This window comes from Bradysia coprophila, assembly GCF_014529535.1.
Source record: "Bradysia coprophila strain Holo2 chromosome X unlocalized genomic scaffold, BU_Bcop_v1 contig_182, whole genome shotgun sequence".
Classification (NCBI taxonomy): domain Eukaryota; kingdom Metazoa; phylum Arthropoda; class Insecta; order Diptera; family Sciaridae; genus Bradysia; species Bradysia coprophila.
Window position 1 is genome coordinate 35,289 of NW_023503304.1, and position 25,482 is coordinate 60,770.

At 34.6% G+C, this 25,482-nt stretch overlaps 1 protein-coding gene across 2 annotated transcripts in view; it reads right to left on the bottom strand.

Moving 5' to 3' along the window:
* Positions 1 to 843: 843 nt before the first annotated feature.
* Positions 844 to 25,482, bottom strand: part of LOC119068404 (sca1 complex protein phr) — a 57,065-nt gene continuing 32,426 nt past the window's right edge. For both annotated transcript variants that reach the window (XM_037171967.1, XM_037171966.1), the window contains exons 4-13: positions 21,680 to 21,957; positions 21,129 to 21,268; positions 16,986 to 17,124; positions 11,586 to 11,707; positions 11,406 to 11,480; positions 10,171 to 10,243; positions 10,016 to 10,109; positions 9,858 to 9,949; positions 8,415 to 8,607; positions 844 to 4,762 (exon numbers count right to left, since the gene is read on the bottom strand). In XM_037171967.1, the coding sequence (XP_037027862.1) occupies positions 4,101 to 4,762; positions 8,415 to 8,607; positions 9,858 to 9,949; positions 10,016 to 10,109; positions 10,171 to 10,243; positions 11,406 to 11,480; positions 11,586 to 11,707; positions 16,986 to 17,124; positions 21,129 to 21,268; positions 21,680 to 21,957 (1,868 nt within the window). In that variant the 3' untranslated portion in view covers positions 844 to 4,100. The remainder of the gene's footprint in view (positions 4,763 to 8,414; positions 8,608 to 9,857; positions 9,950 to 10,015; positions 10,110 to 10,170; positions 10,244 to 11,405; positions 11,481 to 11,585; positions 11,708 to 16,985; positions 17,125 to 21,128; positions 21,269 to 21,679; positions 21,958 to 25,482) is intronic.

The following is a 25,482-nucleotide window of genomic DNA, read 5'->3' on the forward strand; positions in this document are numbered from 1 at the left end:
ATGTCTCTTACACAAATTTCTTATTATTCCGTTCCACCATGGCAATGTTCCTAGCATTAACATAGAAAATATTTGAGGCAATTAAATGAGGCTGTTTCGTTGAAACAGGAGACATGTTTTGTGGTGTGAGTTAGAACACACAACACAATTGTGCACGCATTGCACGTATCACAATTTGGAGGTTTTTGAAGTCATGAAAAACGAGCGTTTATGTTAGGAGCAGTGTTTCCACACAAATTTGTCAAATTAGATATTCAATAAGTGATACAATTGTGACGTAAGAATTAAATTGAAGTGTACGTGCACAGAACAATACAAAGCGAAACACACCAAACCCTACAAAATACACAGTTTTCTTTAAAAAAAAATACCTCCCAAGTTGGCGATCGATATGCAATTAATGATTGTGACTCATTTTCTTGAAGAACAAGACGTTGTCTGGAAGATAAATGGAACGTAATAAAAACCACTTTTTTGTTGTTACTCTCACAGTTTTTCAAAAAGAAATATTTATTGTGTTTCTCGTTTGTAAATAAATTGGATCCATTGTTTTTGCTTACATGATGTAATTAATTAACCTTATCATCAAACTAAGTTTATTATACATCATGATGGTAGTTGTCTGTCTATACATTAATTCATCATTCAAATCGAGATAATAATCGTCATGTCCGAAAAATAGGTCAGGAAAATGTTATGTACATAAAGTTAAGTCTTCACACATTCAAGAAATTTTCTTTTTAATTAAACGTTGAATATAATACACAATGCTATTACTAGTACGTAAAGAGAAATTTCAAATTTTGATTCTTAAATATTGACTTTTTGGTTTGCTTTTTTTAGTTGTTTCTTTACACCACAGCTTTAGTTCAAATTTTAAATTAATTTTGAATTTTGCTTAGAATCTAGTTTACATTGTTAAAGTTACAGTAGTTGGTATTATCAGATGGGTATATGCAGGTTAGGAAACAGTACATTACATTATCCAAAACGAGGGCAAAAATTATATGGAGAGAGAGCTTCTTGTGTGCAATTTGTTGATCCGAGCCGAAGATGATAATCAATAATCACACAAGAAGCATTGTCCATCATTCGTCCCAGAGAATTTACATGTTTCGGCATGACTTTCTTTTGTCTAGCGCAACAATAAATTACAAAATGTCCAAACAAGTAATGTAATGTACTTTCACTCAAAAACGAAAGGCAAAGTTCTTCTAGATATGAAGTCAATTTACTTCGCATTATGAGTCACTTGCACTCCACGCAAATTAGTCATTACTCGCTAGCGTTAAAGTTCAGCACGGCAGAGTTAAATAAACCAGGCAAGAGTGGACGATTTGACGAGAGGCCTGAATTATCTATTAGCCTTTTATTTTGCGAATAAAATCAATTCAGTTTATGCCAGTGTTCATTTGCATACAGTCTATTAGGTCTCTTATTTGACATTCGAAAAACGAAGTGCTCCTGCCTGGTTTTTTACTATGTAGTGAATTGTATCCCACACGTCCTAGGATGATAATAAATTGAATTATTTAAAAAAAAATCAGTAATTTATCGAGATTAAGCGAAACTACGTAAATCCTTCTAAACTTTTACTTCGACTTGTATATGATAATACCATTTGCAGTCGGCTCGAGTTACAAACTTTGCACTTGCACTCGTTTAATTTAGAAAGATGCACGTAATTTACAATATTGCATCGTGTACATAAATAAACTTTCAACCGATAGCAGCACAATTAGATTGTCGGGTCATCATCATATTAAATGTCTCACTGGAATCCACAGAAATTATATAACTAAAGGGAAGAATGTGTATTGATGAACGGTTCAGTCGTAGGTAGATCGACATGTGTATTCGCCAGTTAACAACCAACGAGACAAGTGTAAAATGTATATGTGTGGTTTTTCCTAGTACATAATTTCTATGGTAGAATCCCACGGGAATGACGTCGTTTAGTATGCGGAGTTGATAATATACGACATTGCTGTGATGGCGATTTCGATACTCTGTAGACGGCTCAAGATGGATTACTCTGTATTATTGCTCTTAAATACACACATCAGGCATATTGTAGGGGAATGGGATTCGACAAAGACGAAGAAGAAGCGAAGGGAGTGTTTACAATAAGTATAAAGGCATTTATATTGGAATAAAGTATGCAAACTACAAAAAATGTGTTTTTTTATGGAAAAATATCTCGGATCTGCTTATTTTACGTTGTTATTGAAATCGGGGTTGGATGTTTATGTTTATTCTTTTATGATTTTTAAAGTAAACTGCAACTTTGTCAACGTTTGGAATATGTATGACATAGCATAGAACATACAAAGGAAATGGGAGAATGTCTGTAAAATTCACCAACTTTTGCAGGAATAGTGCAGCAGATATTTCTCTCAAGGTGAAGTATCAATATAAAACGTTGACAAAACTTACGGATGTACGTAAAAACTGTTATTTTATGCTCCGTTCGAAAGTAGTCAATTCACTCGTGCGTTTTTCAGCAACTTGCTTCGGTAACTGAAAAGAGTAAAAGAAAGTTACCGAAGCGTGTTGCTGATACACACTCGCTCCATTTTCAGTAATTGTAGACATATTCATTTCCAGGAATAGCTACCATACCGATTATCATTCCAATATCGATATTAATTTTCAATAGCGAACAAATACCCTGAATTACGAAAAATAAAACAAATTTCTAGTATAGATACCAATGAACCAAATTCAATTTCTGGCATAACTTTTTCTGCTTAAATTTTCGAAACGTAACTCACATAAAATCATGAAAAGTTAACTTAACGCTGTCTCACCATCCCATGCGATTAATTTTTATGCAAAACAATTTCCCCAAAAAAAAAAAACGATTTCATTGAAATACCCAATAGGCTCTCACTCACCCGTCTATTTTTTTTTCGCTTCCTCATCTTTTCCGAATTAATCGCCTTTCATAAAGTAAACTCGTTTCTACGTGATTTGCAAACGATTTGTTGAGCATTAATTTCTCGTATACTTACATTGGGAAAAAAAACTTTCATCAAAATTGCCGAAAATTGTTATACACAAACGGAGGTTTTTCCGAACGGATATAACGGTAAAAGCAATACTTATAAGGTTTAGCATAATAACAATGACAATTTCAAATTGAGCTTATTTTTGGAGTTTTTTTTTACCTTCTCTCACCTCAATTTTCTGTTCGAATGTAACAATTCTAAGATGAAAATCAAACAAACGAATTTGCAAACAAACGATGTATGCACCTACATACAACATTCCTTTTCATTAAGGTTTGTGTGACCAATGTATTTTAATGGACAGGACAAGAGGAAGGTGAGAGAAATTGGAGAAGACTTAATGTGTGCCTTCTATACACGCACGACAAGAATGTCTGTTTTAGTCAATTGCGGGAGACACAAAATTAGACTTTAGATGCTGTTGATGGTCGATCGTAACTATACGATTTAAATGAGGTGACATTCTAATAGACTGTGTTTGGATTCTCTGCGGCTGCTTTTGTGACAGAATTTGTTTTATCTTTGGGTTTTTGGATATCTCTATTTCAACTTTGACTTCTTACTGGACTTTCAAACGAAACATGATGAAAAATTTAAGTCAATCAAGTTTGGCGGTAATTTGCATACTCTCATTCATGATTTCATTGTAGTTCCTACAAGACGAGTGTATAAGTAAGTGACTTATGACAATATGAGTTTGGGTGTTTGGCAAGAATGTACACGTATCCGAGTGTTCGTGGAACGAATGGAGAGAAGTTGAGAGACTGGATTAATTTTTAAAGGAAGTCCGCGGTTTTTACGTGTTATTTAATTAGTCCTACCTCTGCAACATTGTGCCATTGGCAAACCTTCATTGACGGTTCATCATTGTTTAATAAAAATCTAATACTTCACATCGACGTCACGAAACCAATAAGAGTTTTTCGAGAGAAAAACATGTACCTCCATCGCCATTCCCGCGAAATTCCTTAAATTATTTCATTCAAAAATTCCTTCCATTTCTCCAAAATCTTAATCATATGTTTCTTATTGTTCACCTTCTTCTGCCTCTCTTCACTTTCAATTCATATACCGTGAGATCGACTACACTTAGATAACGAATAAATCGCTACAACTGTTTGAATGTCGTCTTTTTACTCGTAAGCTTCGCTTAAATTTTAAAATCGAAGTTAAAAAATATTTGGTTCGAAGGGATATTTTCGATACCGGTTTATCTGACTCTAAGCTGTTTTTCTTCGGTGATTGCGTTGGGCTGACATAAGACTTTTGTGTTTTTGTTGTTGTCGAACAACTTGGACCTTCTGATTTTGCTTCGAATTTATCGTAAAAACAATCGTTATTTTCATCGTCATCATCATCACCATCACTTTTATCAAACTTTTTCTCGCCATCATCATTGTCGTCTTCGCTATCGTTGTCATCAAAAACGCCGCAGCAGGAGTCCTTTTCGTTGCTCAGTTTGTCCAATTGTGTGCCAGCAGCATTCCCAGCACTATTTGGTCCCGAAACTTTTCGCGTGGTAATGTTGGGGTTCGGTTTACACACTTTCACAAACGGCCTATCGCTAGTTCGATGCTTTTGTATGTTGGTACTATAGCTTAGCCTCTGTCTCGCTGTGAGATTGCTTAAACGTTTCGGATTTAGTTTTACTTGAGCCACAATGCCAACTAGTAGTTCGTTTACATTATGATCTAGGCCGCTCGATGTTTCGATGAATTTACAGGCGACTTCTTTAGCAAGGCGGCGACCAGCTAGATGGTTCAGAAAAAAAATTAAATGAATCATTTGTTAGAGCAGGTGGTACTCTACTTTACTTATATCATGGCCCTATCCCATGCAAAATCTTATGTTTACAGTAAGAGTTAGAAAGAAAATATAGCAGTGTAACATGACCGCGATGACTAAATTTGTACATTTATATCAAAGTCCTGAAGATAATCTCATCCCCAGAATTTTATTTTATCAGGATGAGGGTGTATTGACACCATTGAACAGGCCTAGAAAATAAATAATGGTGGAAAATACAATCAGCGAACACATCGTCTTATCACCGGTCGATTAAAAATAGTTTGCCAAACGTGCCGTGGAATAAGTGGATAAAAACGAGATGTAAATTGCGTGTTGTGTTTATAGTTTTATCTATATGGAGCATACATAGATAGTAGGTAATCGTGTAGATTACAAGGTGAAAGCATTCAAACGTGGTGGTAACATTTCCTTTCAAATATCATTGAATGGAACAACATTAACCACAAATTGAAAATGTTTACATTGTTTTCACATTTCATATGTCATAACTAACATGTCTCTCGAAGGCAGGAATAGAATGAAAGTGTAAGTTTGCAAGGTACTAAGTTTTACACTTTGTCTCTATGTCAGATATCTCGAGCTGTGAGTTAGTTGCGAACACTCCCTAACTTTTTTAAATTTTATTGAGAGAAAATCAATCGATAAAAACATCCCAAAGTTCGAGAAAATCGAGCAAGAAAATCAGGAAAATTTTGAAAATTTGAGAAAACCTAGCATAACATAGGACGTTCGACCACTGTTTCGATCTGAGAGAAATTTAAATACGTCTTTCGACGTTTTGCATTAATATACAGTTCAAAAATACCATTCCTCATCAGTCCATGGCGATAGTGGTACTCGAGACAGTGCTCTAAGAACACTATACCGATTGGCACACGAACAAGTCTAGCGAATCATAGTCGAAATGAAATTTCAACTCATCACCAAATTTGCTAACTAGTGGCCAGTCCGTTCAGAACTTTCATTTGTTCACATTCAAACATATGTGCAAACTTTAGTTAGAAAACCTAGAAAATTTTAAAGTTTTTCTCTTTAGACTTATCATAACTAGACTTAGAGTAAAATAAATACGTAAAATTTGTGGTCCCGACATGAAATACGTAATATTTGTAGTGTAAGTTGGTATCGAGTAATCTGACACAAGATGCCAAAAGAACTCACTTTTAAACTACGTAAAAGGTGAACTCGCACACGCATGTTTATTGCTGCAAATGTTTTTTAGCCATGTCATCGACCTAATAACTCCTTTTACAAAATTTTGGTATCGAAAAATTGTGTGCGAGTTCACCTTTTACGTAGTTGAAAAATGCGCTATTTTAGCACCAAATTACCCCACGTACGTAAGTTTTTCCCTACTAAGGTGGGCAAATTAGGCCAAAAAAATTCAATGTAGCCACTAGAATGATCAAAATGTTCAACGCCTACATGTGTTAGTGAAAAACTCTTCGTCAAATTAAGGGAAACGTGTATCTTATACAAACTGGTGTCCGGACGAAATGTGTATCTTATACAAACTGGTGTCAGGACCACATTTTATCGTACGAAATACCAGACTATGTAATGATCAATCTAAAATTTTATCAAATTTTCTTGATTTCGAGAAATTAGCGTACAGTGAACGACATCTCAAATTTTTCTGAGAATTTTATTGTGTCATTGCAAATTCACAATGACATTCTCTGAAAAAATGACAGTGAGACATTTGAGATGTCGTTCACTGTAAGTAGAAAATATGAAGGAAATTTCGAGAAAATTAAAGATCGGCGGTGCAGAAGATAATTATACGGCACACGCCTTCGTATCGGAACCGTAAACACTTGTGCTTGAGAGCTCTAGAACCCGTCCCACTTGTAAGCAAAATTCATCATTTTTGTGAACAATTTGAATACAGTGTCACATCATGCCTTATTATACTTTCAATTCAGTTGTGGTCGTTCAACTCAATTTCGGAGTAGAATAAAACACAACCACCTCGGTCATGTATACTTTCAATATATAAATGTTCAAAGGCATCTGTTTTACACACCACAACTTGATAATGGTGTTAATGGACTGCACCTAAATTAATTACGCTACAACACAGCATTTAATGTGAAATCAAACGACCGGGAACGAGTATTTAAAAGTTGCTGAGGAGCTTTCTATTTCACTTTATTCGTAATATTAGCTGAGTCATGCAGAGAGCCAAAAGGAAGAAGTTCGTAAATTATAGAACAAAATAAACTCTACGTGTTTCACGTGAGTATGATTTCCGATGATTCTAAGCGGACGGAAGGCAATGAATTGAGCTTACTTTATTTAAAAGTTACAATTTTTGTCGACAACATGCATCATCTAATTAACTGATTTATGCATGTTTGGTCTATTTAAAGTATAAATGCATGACGAATGTAATTTAAATATGAATCAACGTAACTTCAAGCTTTAATGTTATTTGTAGGCGGTAGCCACGGGTTTTAAGAACGACACAAACTGGCAATAGGTTTAGTAGGGGGACTTCAGGTAAAAAAAAATCCATGGGTCAGCATCTGGTGCGATTTTACTGACTGATTAGAGATCCCATAGAGTCCAAACTCACTTTTTGGGTACATTTTTTGTTTTGTCCGTGTAGCCGACTCGATTTATGATACACGACCATTTGATGACACACGTGGTACTTTTGCATTTAGGTATCAGGTCGGTGTTAAGGAATCTCGCGCCGCGTCATTCACAATAATTCACAAAGTGACATCTTCCTTATACAAAATATGTCAAAATGTGAATTATTGTGAATGACGCGGCGCGAGATTCCCAGAGCAACCATCAGGTCTATTATGCTCATAATAATAATTCAGTAAAAGCAAACGTGTAAGATTCGATAAGACCTGTACCAATGTTTATAAAATTTGATTTGAACGAGCATGAAATAAATAATTGCGTAGAGCTAATCATGTCCCGTCTAGAATGTTGCTTGCATGACGCACTGTAAAATACATTAAATCGTAATGCAAATTGGAAATTAATGTCGCCACAATGAAATCTAAAAATGAAAACAAATCTCCAACAGTAACAGCGATTATACCGTTAGATTAGGTGAACTAAAAAAAATATATTTTAAAATAACAGAAATTCGATAACATATCGCATGCGTCCCATCCTACGCAAACATAACACATTCGTTTTAACAGGTGGTATGTAAACGAATGCCGATTGACACCCCCCATAGTGAAATGTACTGGGAAAAATAGCCCGTAATTTATGAACTCAAGCAATTATAGTATGGGTTTGCTTAGCTAGCAACGCAACGTCGCGGGTGAGTATTACTTCGTTGTAAAATTTATATTTTCCATCAAACTGCATTATGTGACATGTTCTCAGAAAAAGCATTAACTTTTAAATGAAATTTTATGTTTATGATGACATTTTTATGGTTTGTCAATAAAAGCGAATGGAGTGCTCGCTTACTGGGTATAATCTATGAACGCAAGGAAATGATCTAGATTTTCCATCATATGTGTAGTCTAACGCAAGAATTCCTGTCTGAGACGAGGATTTAAAACTTAAAAATGAAATTGCACTTCAATAATGCACATTAATAATATGTTTTTCGTTTACCTTGCCGTGGAACCTGACGCTGACGTTCCAAGTCTGTTTTATTTCCAACCAATATAGCGCCTCTTGTAAAAAGCATCTCACTATCGCGTAAATAGTGCAGAACTTTCTCAGCCGTTTTAAACGATTTTCTATCTACAACAGAATATACGACGACGAATATGTCAATGTTGTAAGTAGAGCAAAATGCTTCAGTCTGAAATTTAATGAGAAACAAGACGTTCTTTATATCCATTTACGTTATTTTTTTTAAATAAGAATATATAAAATGGTAAAACAGAGACAAGAAGCAGGGAATTTGTTACGGGTGTGTTGAGGTGTGCTCAGCACACCCTAGGAAAGTTTACGCTCCGACAAAAAAAATTATATTGAAGTCGTATACATCGTGTCGTTCGGTTTTATGTTTTAATTTATTTTATTTTTTCCGCAATTAATGGTTGGTTTCCTTAAAATCGAGATTTTAATGTTGTGAATTTTGAGAAGAAAATTTTATGGTACACTTAGGAAATGCTGAGGTTTAATTGGTTGAAATGATCTAAAAATTTTAAGATTGACATGGGTACAGTAGAGATGAGCAGGCAATATACAGTCCGGTCTGAAGCGTCAAAATTAATTACAAGAATTTCTCTGACACATAATTTTTTAATGATGTCCGATGCCTAAAATTTAATTCACGTCGACGACGAGTACATTACGATATTGCTGTGGTATTTGTTGTTGAGACGTCAAGGAAGTTTGTAGTTCGAGCAGAAGACGAGGACCATATCTAACACGTCTAATCAACAAATCTCCTGACGACAGTTTTTTGTTTGGCTGCAGCTAGAAAATCCGAAAATCCGGATTTGCACGAGACGGTAATGACGTATTTTCGGCCGCAGGCGAAGAGAATTTCTTTTCTTGTAACCAAATTCGTCATTACCATGGAAACAAAAACCAGTTTTTCGCATTTTCTGGACGCAGGACAACAAAGCATTTTTTTGTTTCGACGATTGGGCTTATTTAATTGGATTTTTTTAAATATAAATTTAAGAATTTTTTATAATTAATTCTAAAAAATTCTTGAATATCTCAAAAATTCCTTAATATTCTTAATTTATAAATATAAAAGAGTTATAAAATGAAAGCAAAATTGTCAAAAACCAGACTCGATCATTTTATTTTGCTGTTACCTTATGAATTTCAAGAATTTGAAGGATTTAAGAGTCTTAAAAAATTCTCCAAATTATTTTGAAGAAATTGAAAAAATTCCAAATAATAAGCACTCCCCTGAATCGACTGCATCTTTTAATATAATTAGTCACAAGCTGTGAAGTAGTTAAATTCTCTAAATGTCTGAACAATAGAAAAGCAACAGCTATAGCTGGAACAAATCTAAACTCCAAATTTTCCTCGGCTGAAGAGGGGGATTTATTACAAGATTCAAATAGCTTTTAAACTGTCACTTACCGACATTTCGCAGGCCGGATGATCCACTATTTCTAAATCAGTCTCCTTACCATCCAACAGCACTGAAACCGTTTTTTGTCCGTAATCATCATCTAGAAACCAATCACAAACATTATCAGACGATCACACAATGTTCATAATGCATCATGGTCTTATACCTAAACTTAAATCGTAGGCACAAATGTAATCGGAAGTTGTAAACTGATGCGTAAGCGTTGTTTTGCCCACACCCGTGTCACCAAGCATGGCCACCTAAACGAAATTGTATTAAAATATGAAAATCATTAATTATTATTATAGCTTCAAATTGCACCTTGTAAGATAAGATCACGGAGGTGTTATCTGTACATCCATCAACTTCATTAGCTGATATCTGAGACGCATTACTGCAAGAGAAACAATTAATTAAATTTCATTCGTTATACTTGTTATAGAGAGAGGAATCCAATTTACATGTAAAAATGCGTCGTGTAATAACCACACCACTGGTTATTAACCAGGAATTTATGCCTAATTATTACGGCTAGAGAATAATTCTTATCTTAAATATTAAGGAGTCTACCAGACCAGCACAAAATGTAACGAAATATGTACGAAGAAATTGTAAGACACTTAGCGACGACGGTGTTATATACTATTCTGTGAACGATGAAGTTGAATTTCCACGTCTAGTGTACCGAAATTCAATTTTTCTCTCACATATTTGAATTTAATCTCTGGCAATTTGAAGGAATTCATGGACAAGCACAAGAAGTTCTGATTGTTACAATTTTTTCTTCTTCTTGTAACTCGAAACTTAAAAGTCATTTGCTATAGATGAATAGTTGAATATTCGGGTGAATTTAATTTTCTTGGGAGGACGAGGTCAATAAACACATGAAGACGTGGCTTGCCATCTTGTTTTTTCAAACACGCTACTTAATATCAGGGGGACTAGATAGCAATTTTCTTCATAATTATTTAATACGTTGTCAAATGATGATGTATTCTTTTGAGCTACTAATATTCTGGTAGCCGGAACGTATGATACTTGGTAATATTCGACTTCAGAGTGTGTCCGTACAAACTTTTCTGCATTTTTAGTATTTTATTTCCGGCTACTAGTTGTTTGGAGAATTTTATGGGCTCGGTGAACTTTAAGTAGTACTTGGAAAACTTAGGTAAAGTACACAAAGTACAGACCATTCGTATCATCAAAGAAAAAGATCTATTGGGGCTGTTCATAAAATACCTCCTGCGTTTTAATCTGATTTTTTACCTCTTGTTCGTATGTGTCCAGAATTTTCTCACACCTTCAACATATGTTATCGGATTTTGCCAATCCAATGTCGGACGTCTTCTATGAACAGCCCCTTTGCTTCTATATTTAATAGAATATTTATGTAATTCCGGAGCACACAATTACGACAATTTATTCAAATCAGACAGTGATCTATTTTTTACGTTCTTATAAGCCGATTTCAAACAAAAATGTGAATTGGGTCTTTTAACAAGTAATCACACGAGTAAATTTTATTAAATTATCTTTGCCACACTAGCGACAATTACCTATTGTTTCTATCCTTCCCGCTATTCGAAGTACCAGTAGAAGTCACTGAATTAATCGAGCGAGACCTCCTACTCCTGTAAGCAAAATATATTTGTCAATAATCAGGCATTCATTTCGTCTTCATCGGTTTTTCTGGACCAAAAACAATAAAAGCCACAAAATACAATTTCAGATCTAACCTCATCGAATCACCCAAATTGCAAACGCCATGCGATGTTATGCTAAAACTTCGCAGACGATAATATTCCAAATCCATGTCGGCACAATGAATTGCTGCTCTACGAGTATCAGCTAATCTAGGCTAAAATAAAAGGAAAATCACATTTCTCATACAAATGAAAAGCAAGAGAAAAAAAAAATCTCATTAAAGTCTAAGATTTGAATCTTTAAATTTTCTCCTTTATTTTCGCATAAAGCGTGTGTGTTGTAATGTATTTTGTCAGCAGTGATTTGGTATGAGTAATTGAACATTAGATACATTCCAAGTGAAATAAAAACGAAGAAGTTCATCGAGGCATCAGCATGACTAATGTCGCAATAAATATTAACTTTTTTTGTAAACAATTTGGTATAAAATTAATAAAATTAAAAATGGAAAAGTCTACATATTGCTCCGTTGCTTGTATTGCGAAGCTGTTTCATGTAAATATTTACGAAGCCAATTTTGCAAATTCCATACAATCTCATTTTATGTTGAAGAATTTTAGGGTGTCAAAAAGGTAGAACCAACCGTACTCGTGTTCAAAAGAAGCGTTGGTTTATAAAATTTTCGACTAATCATGACTATAGTTTCAGTTATCATTTCATAATTTTACTAACACAATTTACACTTTCTACCCTCACGTGTACCCGTATCAGATATATAATTCATCCGTGGTTCACTCAAGGATTAACTTATACTCGGTCTACACTAAACTCGCGCAAGCTACGGTGCGTGGTACGAATTGGCTAATTTGTCCATTCATAGACATTTTATGGTCTTTGGGAAAATTTTCTTTAGCCATCGCTAAAACAAACAAAACCATATTTAGATAATCAAATTAGTAAATCTGTTAAGAGGGGGTTCTTTTGAAAAACAGCCTACCGAAATCGGACGCATTTTCCAGTGGACTTTTTTATATGTGCCTAGAAAGGTATTCGACCCTAGAAGCCAAAACCACTTTCAAAAAAATTCTGCGAAGTTTGTGTGGCTAATGAAAGGTGATCAAAAACCGAAAACTTGCACTTTTCTTACAAAAATTTCTCCAGTTACGCGAGCCGTACAGAGTCGTGTGGGGCGTCATTAGAAACGTAATCACATGTACTATTGAGCCGAATAGGGACTGATTGGGTTTAAAATTCATTGACACTGAAATATGTGCAGTTGAAGTTTACAACAGAAGACTTTTTGTTCTTACTGAAATTTCTCGAGGTACACAAAACGTACATGGTCGTGTGGGGTATCATTTGAAAGGTAATTTAATGTGCTTTTGGGCTAAATAGGGTCTTATGAAGTTTGGACGCATCTATGATGAAATATGTACACCTAAACATTTCAACTTCTATTTCATCGCATATGCATGCAAACTCCTTCAAGACGAAGTCGAGCGAGTGAAAGTTCACTTGCTCTATCTTAACGTGGACTTTACAGTAGAGATTTCTCTATATGAAGGTTTAATAATATTTTTCCGTTAAAATTTATTTCTACCATAAAATTTGAACAATTAAGATGTTAAAATAAGCAACATATGCAACATGATAGAAATATAAAATTTGATGAAACAATGGAAATTCTCCTTTATCGTATTTATAACAGAGAAAGTGGAACACAAATTCATACATTTTTTGCTGTAGATAATATTTTGGTTTTTAAATTCGCTGTAAGCAGCTCACTCGACCTTAATGTTCGATTTAAAATCCAACCGATTAGCATTTAGTATGTGCTAGGCGATTTCTTCTATGTTTGTTTTTATAGAAATAAGAAATCACAGAAAAGTCAACTGAAAAATCCATACTTTAAAACTTGGTACACCCAATCCCAATCCTATCCTCGTTAAACATTTTGACAGATATACAGGATGAGAACATGTGTGTCACATAAATACTATTCATTTTTTAAATTACATATAAATTCGCTTTAATGCTTTAGAAATGCGCCCTTTTCTGAAGAAACTTCGCCCTTTTATTCAAAACCCCTTGTCAATAGAAAAACCTTGCATTTGGCATTGGCACAGAACCCAGAAAGATAGAAATCCTGATAGAAATTCAAGTGAAAACACTAGTGATGTTGGTATTTTTCAACAACAATTAACTTGAAATTAGCTTGAAACCCAATAGTAGATTACATTGGATGCGGCAGAAGTGATTCATTACACTCGGTATCGATTTCGTTGGCTGTGAGTTGAACTCACAAGAGTGATTTGAGCACAAACTTTGGCAAGACGTGTCACGTCATCCATTTCTTTTTTAATTAAACACATGAGTGACAACCACCAACATACTAAAAAAGCGCCAAAATTTCCAAGTCGCCATATATGGCCAGTCCGGGCCTGCTTGTTACGCACGAGTTACAAAATAAGAAATACCTTACATCTCTAGGGTCGTAATATAAGATTATATTACACTTTTTTATCTGCCGAGAACATTATACACCGAGATAAACAAAAATGCTCTACAGTGATAAGTGGAAAATTATTGTTCTAGGCAGATAAAATAGTGTACATTATACATTACGCATCTATGAGAAATTACATGTGGGTCTGCTCAAATTTACTATTGCATGCTAGCGGGCGGTAAAATACACTTTAAGCGCGAACTTTGCGTCACTGTTTGTGACTGTGAAAATTCACTTACCACTAGCATGTAATAGTTATTTATACTACAAGAACTGTAAATGGTATTTTATACATAAAATACCCATACAGTTCTTGTAGAATAAAAAATGTTATATATTGAGCGCTTAAACGCACTTTATTTGACATACATTCTGTGTGTATATAAACGCGTCATATATGTACATACCTTTACAGTTCAACTATAAAACTTATATACGCGACTACTTTATACGCGAATCGCAAAGCCTAAAGTCAGATAAAGTGCGTTTTTTAAGCGAGAAATATATAAAATGTGTTTTTTTATAATTAAATTTATTATCATCCCTTAACCTATGGCACAGTGTTACGCCACTGTGTGTTAATACTTGTTTTGGCTCGTGTGATTACGTAACATACTATTGTCTATCTGCTAGACGCCAACTGCTTTGAGGAAATGCATCATGCATTCATCGTCATCAACTTAATTATTTCTCTTTGCAAATGAAAAAAAAACTGCGCAATTTTTTCCCCTTGAAATTAGTCATTCAATTCAATTTACTTCTGTTGAAAATCTGATGTGTAAATAGTCCAACCGTAATTAATAAATTCTGAATAAAATAACAAAATAGTGAAAAAAAAAAACGAAATGCAATCAATGCACAAAGAGTTGTGGGTCAAGGATTATGATCGTAGATCCGTGCTTGAAGAATGCAAAAGGAGTGCCTAACACCGAATGGAATTACAAATTAGTTCGCTAAACTGAAAGTACATGTAGAACATATACCAAGTGTTCGTTCAATACATTTTTTCTACTAATAAAATTTATTCGGTACGGGAACACAGGGACTCTTTCAGTGGATCTACCCTGTCAGTGACCGAAGTTATATCAGTAACTTTGAGAGCTTCTGAAAGTCTTGCCTGGGTACTAGGCCTGTTCATTTTTGACAAATAGTCTCAAATTCATCTGGCATGGTGTCTATCTGGTCCGGAAGGCTAAAATATTTGACCCGTATTTTTTTTTAGAATTTTAAAAAATAGTTTAGATCTGGGGAGCGAAGCATTTGTTCAAATGTACGAAAGCGTTGGTTAGAAGAGAGGAGAATGATGGTGTATATCTTTTTTACTCTTCTAACCAACGCATTCGTACATATGAACAAATGCTTCGCTCCCCAGATCTAAACTATTTTTTAAAATTCTAAAAAAAAATACGGGTCCAATATTTTAGCCTTCCGGACCAGATAGACACCATGCCAGATGAATTTGAAACTATTTGTCAAAAATGAACAGGCCTAGATCAGACAAATAAAGGCATTTTATCAAATGATATTCCGGGGGCCCGTATATTAATAATAGTTGAAATAAAATTTACTGCCCCTAATGGGTACCAGTGTATATACCCTGTATACAACATGGTATAACTCAAATTAAAAAGTAGAAAATGAATGGTGATGGTGATACTACCATTCAGGGAAAAAAGTTCATCAACTCCTATCTTTATCCAATTTAAATGCAATTTATTCCACATGTGTTGTCAATGCTAACATACGCACGAATCGGAATAAAGCGGTAGAAGTTATTCGGCTGAATGGTAAACGATTTTCAACAATTTTTTTTATTTTGTTTTACATTTGAATTGGGAGAGCGTAAAGCGATAATTTTTGTGTGAAAGCGTAGCAGGTGGGAACGAAAATATGAAAGCGTTTATGAATTAATGTCTAACGGGAATCTTAACAAACACGGTAAAACATTAATGTAAATATGAAAGCGTTATTTGGTATCGACAGCTGCGACACAAGTAACATGTAATAACTGGCTTTCGATATCTTACATAAGCAAAATGTATGATAAAACAAGTTAAGTAAGAGATTATCTATCAATCTGTTGAAATTACTGAGTTCAAAAGACGAAATGCACACGCCATACTTATGAAATGCTTTCCGTCTGTGGATGGTATCAGTTTAGGTATTCAACTTAAGAGCAATGTACAGTTTGCAGATTTGTAGCCTACATTTAAGTGTCCATTCCACTCAACAAAAAGTACTCCGTGAGAGAGTCGTAAGAGAGCAAACTGTCAAATAAACAAAGAAAAAATTGAAAAAATTCAATTTTGTCTCTCACACAGAGTACTTTTTTGGTAAGAGGAAACTAAGCATTAGGCGGAAAAATATTCGTTTTTTGATGATTTCTCTCAACCAAAATCTGTTAAATTAAAGCACGCAAAAACGTGAAGTTCAAGGAAAAATTGTCTTAATACATTAAGCTTAAATGTCAAATTATAAAAAGATATAGTTTCCTGGTAAATAATGGTAGATAGTTGTCACCGAAGCTAAATTTAATTTTTATTTCAAGTTCCATTTGAGGGGTTCAGTTGTTGCTCGTTTTGTTTACCTACCGCTAACAGATAAAATAAAGTAACTGAATACGAATTGTTGTTCTGCCTTGACTTATTCAATCGTAAATCTTGCCCCAGCTATAGCGAGCTTCCGATTCATCGAAACAAAAATGTAGCATTTACGTACAATTAACCATTTTCAGACAAAACGCTTCTCAAAGAAATTGCTTTTGAAAATATTTCTAAACAAGCTTTCACTTTGCCCCATGCTGCATAACTGTTACGTAATTTATATAATACCCTGTTCTTGAACAGAGCGTACTATAAATTGACTAAGGCATATAAAGAGACAATTCAAACCGTACAACAATGATAGAATTTAAATTACATGTAAAATGACTTTCAAGAAATCATTTATTTGATGCTTAAACTATTAAAGTTTATAAACGACGTACCTTTCTGTTCTCTCCCGGCATACTTGAAGTTCTTTGTCTTTGTTTTTGTTTTACTGGCATATTCACCGTATTATTGCTTCCGACATCCTCCACCGTTTTATTGTACGCCGTAGATGCTGGTGATTTCGAATGCAAAAATCTGCAAACGTTATAGAATATAAGAAAAATAATCATTATTCGTATATGCATAATGAAGGCAGAAAACTCGTTAAATATTTTAATTACAAAGTACTTTATCCTGCAATTAGTGAATGGTATTTATAGTAGGAGTAGGCTTAAAAACTATTTCCGAATTTAAACTGTAACTGTGACGGTCAAATTTCAAAATGAAAGAGAGAGAGAGAGATAGAGAGAAGAAAGACAAACAACGCAGCGTCAAAGCCGAATGGATTTAATTTTTTGCAGAGCTTGCGCAAATTCATCAGAGTTTCGACTATTTGGGAGAAACTTTGATTTTTTATGAATCAAAGAGGACATCCATATGTCCGAAGTGTTTTTGTACGACGACCTTACTGTTAAGGAAACTTCTGCCAACAGATGGAAAAAGTAACGTAATTACGAAGATATGACCAAAAAACTGTTTTTTTCCCACTACAAGAAAATACAATAGTTCAAGAAAATTGGAACACATTCTGAGTTTTCTTGTAGTAGGCTACATCACCACAAACATTAATCATTGTCACTCAACGCTAACACTTCTTGACACAATGGTCCCACTTTTTCTAGGAAGGACGCGGATACGAAGTTATCATCGAAAATATATTATTTTTTCGCAGAAATTGAGGCTACAATTTAGTGTTGTGTTAATTCGACTTACCGAAAATTGCTTCTACCGCCCAAATGTAAACTATATTTGATCAAAGCAGAAAGGAACGTTCGTCCTTGGGGGAACGAGTGTTGATGGAAGTGTGAGTGAGATAATTTCTTATAAACGATTTTGATCATTTCTTTTCACCTTATGCCGAAAATTCATAGCGTGGCGACCTCTATGCAGTACCTCTAATGTTATATGAAAGAATGTTCTTTGTGACTTTTTGTGAAAAAATAATCTGGGCTAGTGTCTTTGAGTCTGTGGCATACATACGAAATATTTCCACACAATACCATCAGTTATCTCATCTGTAATCCCGAATAGTAAATCTGTTATAGCTCTAATTAATCAACATGGATTTCTCCCTTTTGTTTGTGACCCACTAAAATTGCTAACTACAACTAAACTAAAATGAAATTGATGTAAGTGTCTTCTATGCGATGTGATACAAACATACATTTTAATGGAATATCAACGGATCTTTAAACCCAAATTTACATAAAACATAACACATCACAATCATATCAGGTACATACATTGCATATGACAACCATTTCAATTTAATCCCAATTTTAACTTAGGAAAGCCACTAAGGTTCCACAAGTTTGTAAAAAAAATAAATTACACAACGAAACAAGTGGCGGATGATACATTGAAAGGCCGGAAAATTAATTTAAAAAGCCGAAAATAAACAAAGTTAACGATCCCTCATCAGGGTGTTAAGACAAGTTCAATTATACTCGTAATATCCATCAGAAAAGTTGCTAAATTTTTGTTCTACTTTAAATTGAACCGACGTATAGTCCTTTTTCTTAGGGGGCTCGTTGAAATGGTGTCTGGCAAAACCGTAAAGGTTGTAGATGTATAGACCGGTAGATATTGTCGTCAAAACAAGACAGGAATTCAGTTAATATTTGTACAAAAGAGTATGAGGTAATCACATAGCCGTCGGGTTTCTGTCATTTATTGTAAAAATGACCAATATATTTTGTGCAGTGTGCAGTTGATAGTAGTATTCGGCACTCACGAGATGATTTAGATTTTAGAAACTACGTACACAAAAGCTACATATAATTATAACCTCTTCTTTGTTTTATACGGGGAACAATTGTATTGCTACGAAACCATCGATATAATATACTGTAGATAATGAGACACGCAGAATGGAATTTCGGAAATATAGCACACATACAAGTGCAAAAAATACGAATCACAACACAAAACGAAGAGAAATAGTTATTTATCTACCAAGGTAGGTATGAAGGTATTTTTTCGAGGCGAAGCCGAGGTCGACAAGACGTCGTGTGCGAAAAAATACCGGCATACCTACCGTGGTAGATACAACGTTTTTCGCAATTTCGGGCCATAATCACCTTTCCAATGCAAAACATCGCCTACATTTTGTTCCAAAATTCTTGTGTATACAGAAATTCATTTGAACGATCAAGAAGGCTGCATTATAATACACATTTCAATGTGATGTAAAGAGACGCGTTGAATGAAATCGAGTAGTCAATGCTTAGTATATACACTTCAACAATACGTTCAGTATAATTGTGTGACTCTATAGGAGAATGAAGTTTAGAAACTAAGGGTAAAATCTATTACAATTTAGTACTTTTCTTCATCAAAAGTCTGCTGTCACTGAATTATTTTTTCATGAACAAACTTCACTGCAATGACATTTCATGGGAATGAACGACTGTGATGTTGTTACACAAAAAAATAGTACAGTGAGATTGAAGTACTATAAAAAAATGTGGCGCCTCTACAGGCCAACCGACTAGGCGAATAGCCGAATGGCTATAGTCGCTGCTTTGTGTTCAAAAACGTTTTGGTGTCGGCGGTTCGATTTCTGGTCAATGCAAGATTTTTATTTATAAAAATTTAGCCTTCGTTGAAGGTAATAGGTTCTTTAGCGTGCGAAAAAAAAGTTGATATCGCACTGTGTCCAGAAATACAGTGAAATAAATACCTTCAAAACGACATTAAATGGATGCATGGAAAGGTGATGATTATGGACCGGAATTGCGAAAAAGGAAATTGAGAAATGCTGAGCTTCAATTATTTTCAAATATTTGTATGACATTATTTCGCGCGCTTTCTCAAAACATAAGTTACTTTACATATACATCAATGTAATCTTTCTGCATAAAGTTGCTTTGACATTACTTATCTACACTTTATATTATATTTTTTTTTTTTTTTTTTTTTTTTTTTTTTTATTATATCGATGTACGAAACCAATCGCAATGGTCAATTAACTAAGGAATGATTCGCGGATCCAGCATTTCTTCGCTCATCGGGCGATGCTCTCGGTTTAATTTGATTTCGCATTTTGGCGCAATTCTCAACTAGAAAACATTAATCCCATTCTGACACATATATCATGTCGTACCAGTATTCGTGTAATGTATGACAAATTTAAATTTGTGGAACTTCGAAGTAATTAAAAACTTATGGACAAAAGTATTGAATTTATCGAAGTGACGTAAAAAGTCTAAGAGTTTCAAAGCTCGAAATAGTCATACACTGGGCAGGGCTTAGTACTGGCAATTTTAATTCTGTAAGAATTTTTCGGAACTTTTTCAGAACTAAAATTGCCAATTGTCCTGCAACCAGGTCAACCTGAATCTTAGGTCAATTTACAAAAAAAGAACCAGGCCTGACTTGAACCTGCTTTCATCCAAACCACTCATATTTAACCTGATTCATTGGATTGCGTGACCAAAACCAATTATAAACTCAATGCCTAGAGTTCGGTATGAACATTGCACTGAGCTTATGCATAACTTATGAGATAGCAATGAAGGCTATAAATCAAAAATGTGGTTGAAGTGATGTCACTTTTTTCCGTCCCACTTCATTTTGTCATTTTTCTTTCTATCATAAATATATCTCCAGCAATTCGCTAGTAGCTAAGTAAACACGGAACTTTCAAGAAAGTAAAAATTGCCATATGGATTTCGTCCGTATTTGTCCGTATTTGTATTGTGTGTTGATATATCTTTGTGAAATGAACTTGATTTCAATAATGTAAAGTAACTTTAAATAGAAGATACCGAACAAATGACGAGATTATTGAAGAAAAAACGTTTAATCACAGAACAAGGGAACGAAACATTTTCCCATCAATTGTATTTATATACGTGAGTGGGAGGAAATAAAACACGGTTACAATTTTAAGTAGATTTTCAACACCCAGGTTGTCAACATCTTACATTACCCATATTAAATAGGCGGTAAAAGTGTGAAATCGAAATCGAAAGTCTTCATACAACAAAAGACATTGTAGTCATTAAAACAATACTTAAAATACTTAATTGAAATACCGTGTTTGCAGCTCGTTATTTCCCCAAGGCATCGATTCTCCATCCTTTTGATATGTCTGTTCCGATGTTATGTACGTAGCCGCAATAGATGAGGCACGTCGACGGCGAAATGCTGGCGACTTCGACACTTTGATTCGGTCCTAATTGGAAGAGAAATGAATTTATAATTATTATTTTTTTGGGGGAAATTAAATGAAGCTCATTTCGGTTGTTTATTCATACTCAAAAATCGAGTTAATTGAAGTTATTTTGTTCAGGTTGATGTTTACTACTAATGAATAATTTATCCCGAAAATATATCTCTGCTTTGCCATAGCAATACATTATCCATATAATGCTGAATAGAGTTATGCTATATCATATGAAAAGCATGTTTTGTATGAACAAGAGGGTGAGTACATATATGGTATTTATACTACGACTACCTGTGTACATGTTCTACAAGAAACAACATATATTACATCGAAAGAGCTCAGTGTGTAACTAGAACAAACATTCATGCGATGTATTTTATTTGATATATAAGAATATCCTAGCAAAATTGTACGCACCGTTGGTTTGGAGATGCCAATATTGTTTTTGTCGTTTAAGCATTTATTCATAGAAGTCGGCGTTGATGATGATGACGGAGCATTTTGGTGTTCTGAATATTTGGTACATGGAGCGTTAATAGCATTAGAGCAAGTGCTTACGCTCGCTACATATCCTGGCGCTCCAACATCTCCTCCTCTACAGCCGTGTATGCCTTTGTTACGCCGTAATAGGCAACTGTAAGATGTGGCATTATTTGATGAACAAGTACTTGTGGTATCGCTGTCATCACAATTTTCTGTATTGAATGGGACAGGAAAAAAGAGAAAATTTTCATTAGGCAAAATTTAAAATGTGAATCAAGATTGATAGACGATAGAAAAGAAGAAAAAAAATATGGGGAGACGTATTTTGGTACTTCAACATTAGCATCCAGCGCGAAATAGCAAGTAAGTCACAGTTTCTATATCAGCTTTTTATTATATTATATTGGGTTTAGCGGCCGTAACTAATTTGTGAGCGGAAAATGTTCTATGTCACACAGATTGTTAATTGAGATTGATTGTGCACGTATACCTACTTCTTTGCTTTGAAATCTGATTTTTAGACCCGTACGAAGTACTGGGGTCTTATAGGTTTACGCATACGTTTGTAACACGTCGAATTGGACTCCCTGAGTAAGGGGAAACCTATTGTGGTTGTCTAGAGATGCCAAATCCGCGAAAAAAAAAATGTCCGTCTGTCCGTCTGTCTGTCTGCACGATAACTTGAGTAAAACGCATCCGATTTTGAAAATTCTTTTTTTCCCGTTTGGTAATGTCAAAAGACAGGCTAAGTTCGAAGATGAGTGATTTTGGATCGACCCCTCCCGAGCTGTGGCCCAATAAGTGCTTTACGGTTTTTCGAAGATATCTCCGGACATTTAAACGTTAAACTTGTAAGTGATACGTCAAATAAAAGGTATTTACAATACCGATCGACAAAAAAAAAGTTTATGGAAATCGGATGACCGACTCGTGAGTTAGACCCCTTGGTGTGGAACAGGCACAGGGCGGCAAGCAGTTTTTGCTTGTAGGTCGGCCACATTTGAACATATTTCGTCTGTTTTAGCTTTATTAGATAGGTATTGACCTTACCAATCATATCAGGGAATTTTTTTTTTATGAAATTATGTTCTCCGGAGCGTGAGCTAGGTCTCTTGGAGTGAGCTCTTATCTGGCTACTCGGAAGTACAGTGAACGTGGTGTATTTTGACAATATCTCGAGTAAATTTTGACCGAATTTCATGATTTTTTTTTTGTTTGAAAGGTATTAACGAATGTAAAGCGTCGGTACTATTTCCGGTTTCCTAACAAAATGGCTGCCGGCGGCCATATTGGATTTTAGTAAAATAGAAATATCTTGGGAAAAATGATACTTAGAGAGTTTCTGTTAACATGGAAATAATTTGTTATGTGTGTGGGGTTTCAGGGATTCCATATACGGACATCTATATATACCTATATACAGCTATATTGAGCTATATACAGGCATATAGAGCTATATAATAGCATAAATTTATCTGTGAAATGTTTATTTATAGTGAAATATAGTTAAATATAGCGGTATATAGCTGTTTAAATAGGAATTTATGAAATTTGTCTTCGTACGGGGCTGTCTATATTGCCTCCGGCAATTTAGTTGTATATGATAACAAGGCAAAGAGTGGATAATGTAAGTGATTTTAAAGGGAGAATAGTTTTTCAGCAGAGAAGAAAATGAAGTAAGAGAAATGAAGAGTTTCACATTAAAGGCTTTTGATACGAATAGGTGTTTCGTACGGGTCGGCGTTAGCTATGTTTTTTTTTACAAATGTAAGGTTTGCAGGAAAAAGACAGTGGCGACAGATCACAACTCACAACAAGAGTTAGTACAAGTTATTTTCGGTTTATTGTGTTATTAGATTGATAACACCAGGCAACTTTTTTAAACTTTTCTCCGATAGCTATATGACTATGAAGCACTACTTTGTTAGTCCCAATGAACCCTGGATTCCGCTTCAACTTTTTAAACAAAAAAATGTAAAAAAACCGTTATGGAATCGGTACGGTTGTCGGAGTCGGAGCATTAGGTCAATCGGGTGGCAAGAGTTTAAAACACAGACTCGTTGGACTCTCCATCATCTATTTGAGGAAAATGAGTCTTTTCTCATGCATATTGGAACACTTTTTATCAAAAGTTACTGAAATATCCAGAGCTGATTGGGACCAACGGAGGAGAAATATTTTGTTCTCAGAGCATCAAAAACCTGTTGACTCACTTTTTGAATTTAGGATAACTGACGTCATACTACTAGCTTCCAGGTATAGAAAAGAAAAGGGTCTAGAAATCTCTCTAGAACGAGCTTCCGATTGGTGTCATAAACTACTCACGCCCAAAAATGAAACGTTTCCATACAAAAATCCAAAATGCCCGAATTCACAGTATGATTATACGTGATCAGAAGCTTCGAAAAAAATTGCATTGGGCTGCTGCTAGTGCCAACTTTTTGACTTGAGATGCTTTTAATACCCTGAGCTGCTTCCTAATCAAATTTGACTTCATTTTGTCATTGCTACACTACAAGGTCAAATTCCTGTTTATAAATACAAAATTTCCAACTATTTACCAGAGGATTAACTTAATTGCTTTCAAAGTTACAACACCATAGAAGTGTACACCCTTTGGTTTCTACCCAAGAAGTCAACCACGTAAAAATTGTTCAATATAAATGCCATAAACAAGATTATTTGTTATTAAATTTAAAAAAATATATTTCTCCGTCCATCATTTACGTTTGCCACTAAAAGTTATTAACTTTTTTTTTTAATTGGATTAAAACATTGAAACAATGAAAAAAAGTAATGTTCAGACGTTCGTTAACTGTTCAATGACCAACCGAGGGGAAAAAGATGAAAAAAAAATGGATTTCATAAAATAAAAAAAAATTCTCCGAAAAGCCAATGCTATACCTGTGTACCCTGCAAAATCCCTGTGGTTATTATTACATAACGGATAATTACAATACAGATCATTGCATGCTTTTTGAGATGTAATATTGACTGGAAAGCATTGAGGCTAAATAATATAAATTGTCGTTGATTGTCGAATTGATATACTTAATGAACATTGTTCATTGAACAACAATCGTTGGACTGTGCCGTTTTTGTGTGTGAGTTCTTTTATGACGAAATTTATGCTGTATATGATTGCAGTGACCGTAAATAAATTAATGCGGACCAATTAAACAACTTGTACTTCAATCTCCATCTTCAATGTCCATTGACTGTCTTTGAAGATATTGTCACAAACTTTTCAAATTGTCACGAGTACTTAAATATTTTTTTTGAGCTATGAATATTCGCGGAAAACCACTCCAGGGGAGATAGAGTGTCTGACAAAAGCGTACGCTTCATATATTTTTGAAATATTTCGCCATTTAGGCGTACTCCATACTCTGTGAAAGTCTACTATTATCTTCAAATGAAGTTGTCATACTCCGTTGAAAATAAACTGGGTGTAGGCGAGTCATTCTAAAGTGCCCATTCCACTTAAAAAAAGTACGCCGTGAGAGAGCCGTTAGAGCGCCGTGAGAGAGCAAACTGTCAAATAAACAAAGAAAAATAGAAAAAATTCAATTTTGTCTCTCACACGGAGTACTTTTTTTGGTAAGAGGAAACTAAGCATAAAGTGCCCATTCCACTTAAAAAAAGTACGCCGTGAGAGAGCCGTTAGAGCGCCGTGAGAGAGCAAACTGTCAAATAAACAAAGAAAAATTGAAAAAATTCAATTTTGTCTCTCACAC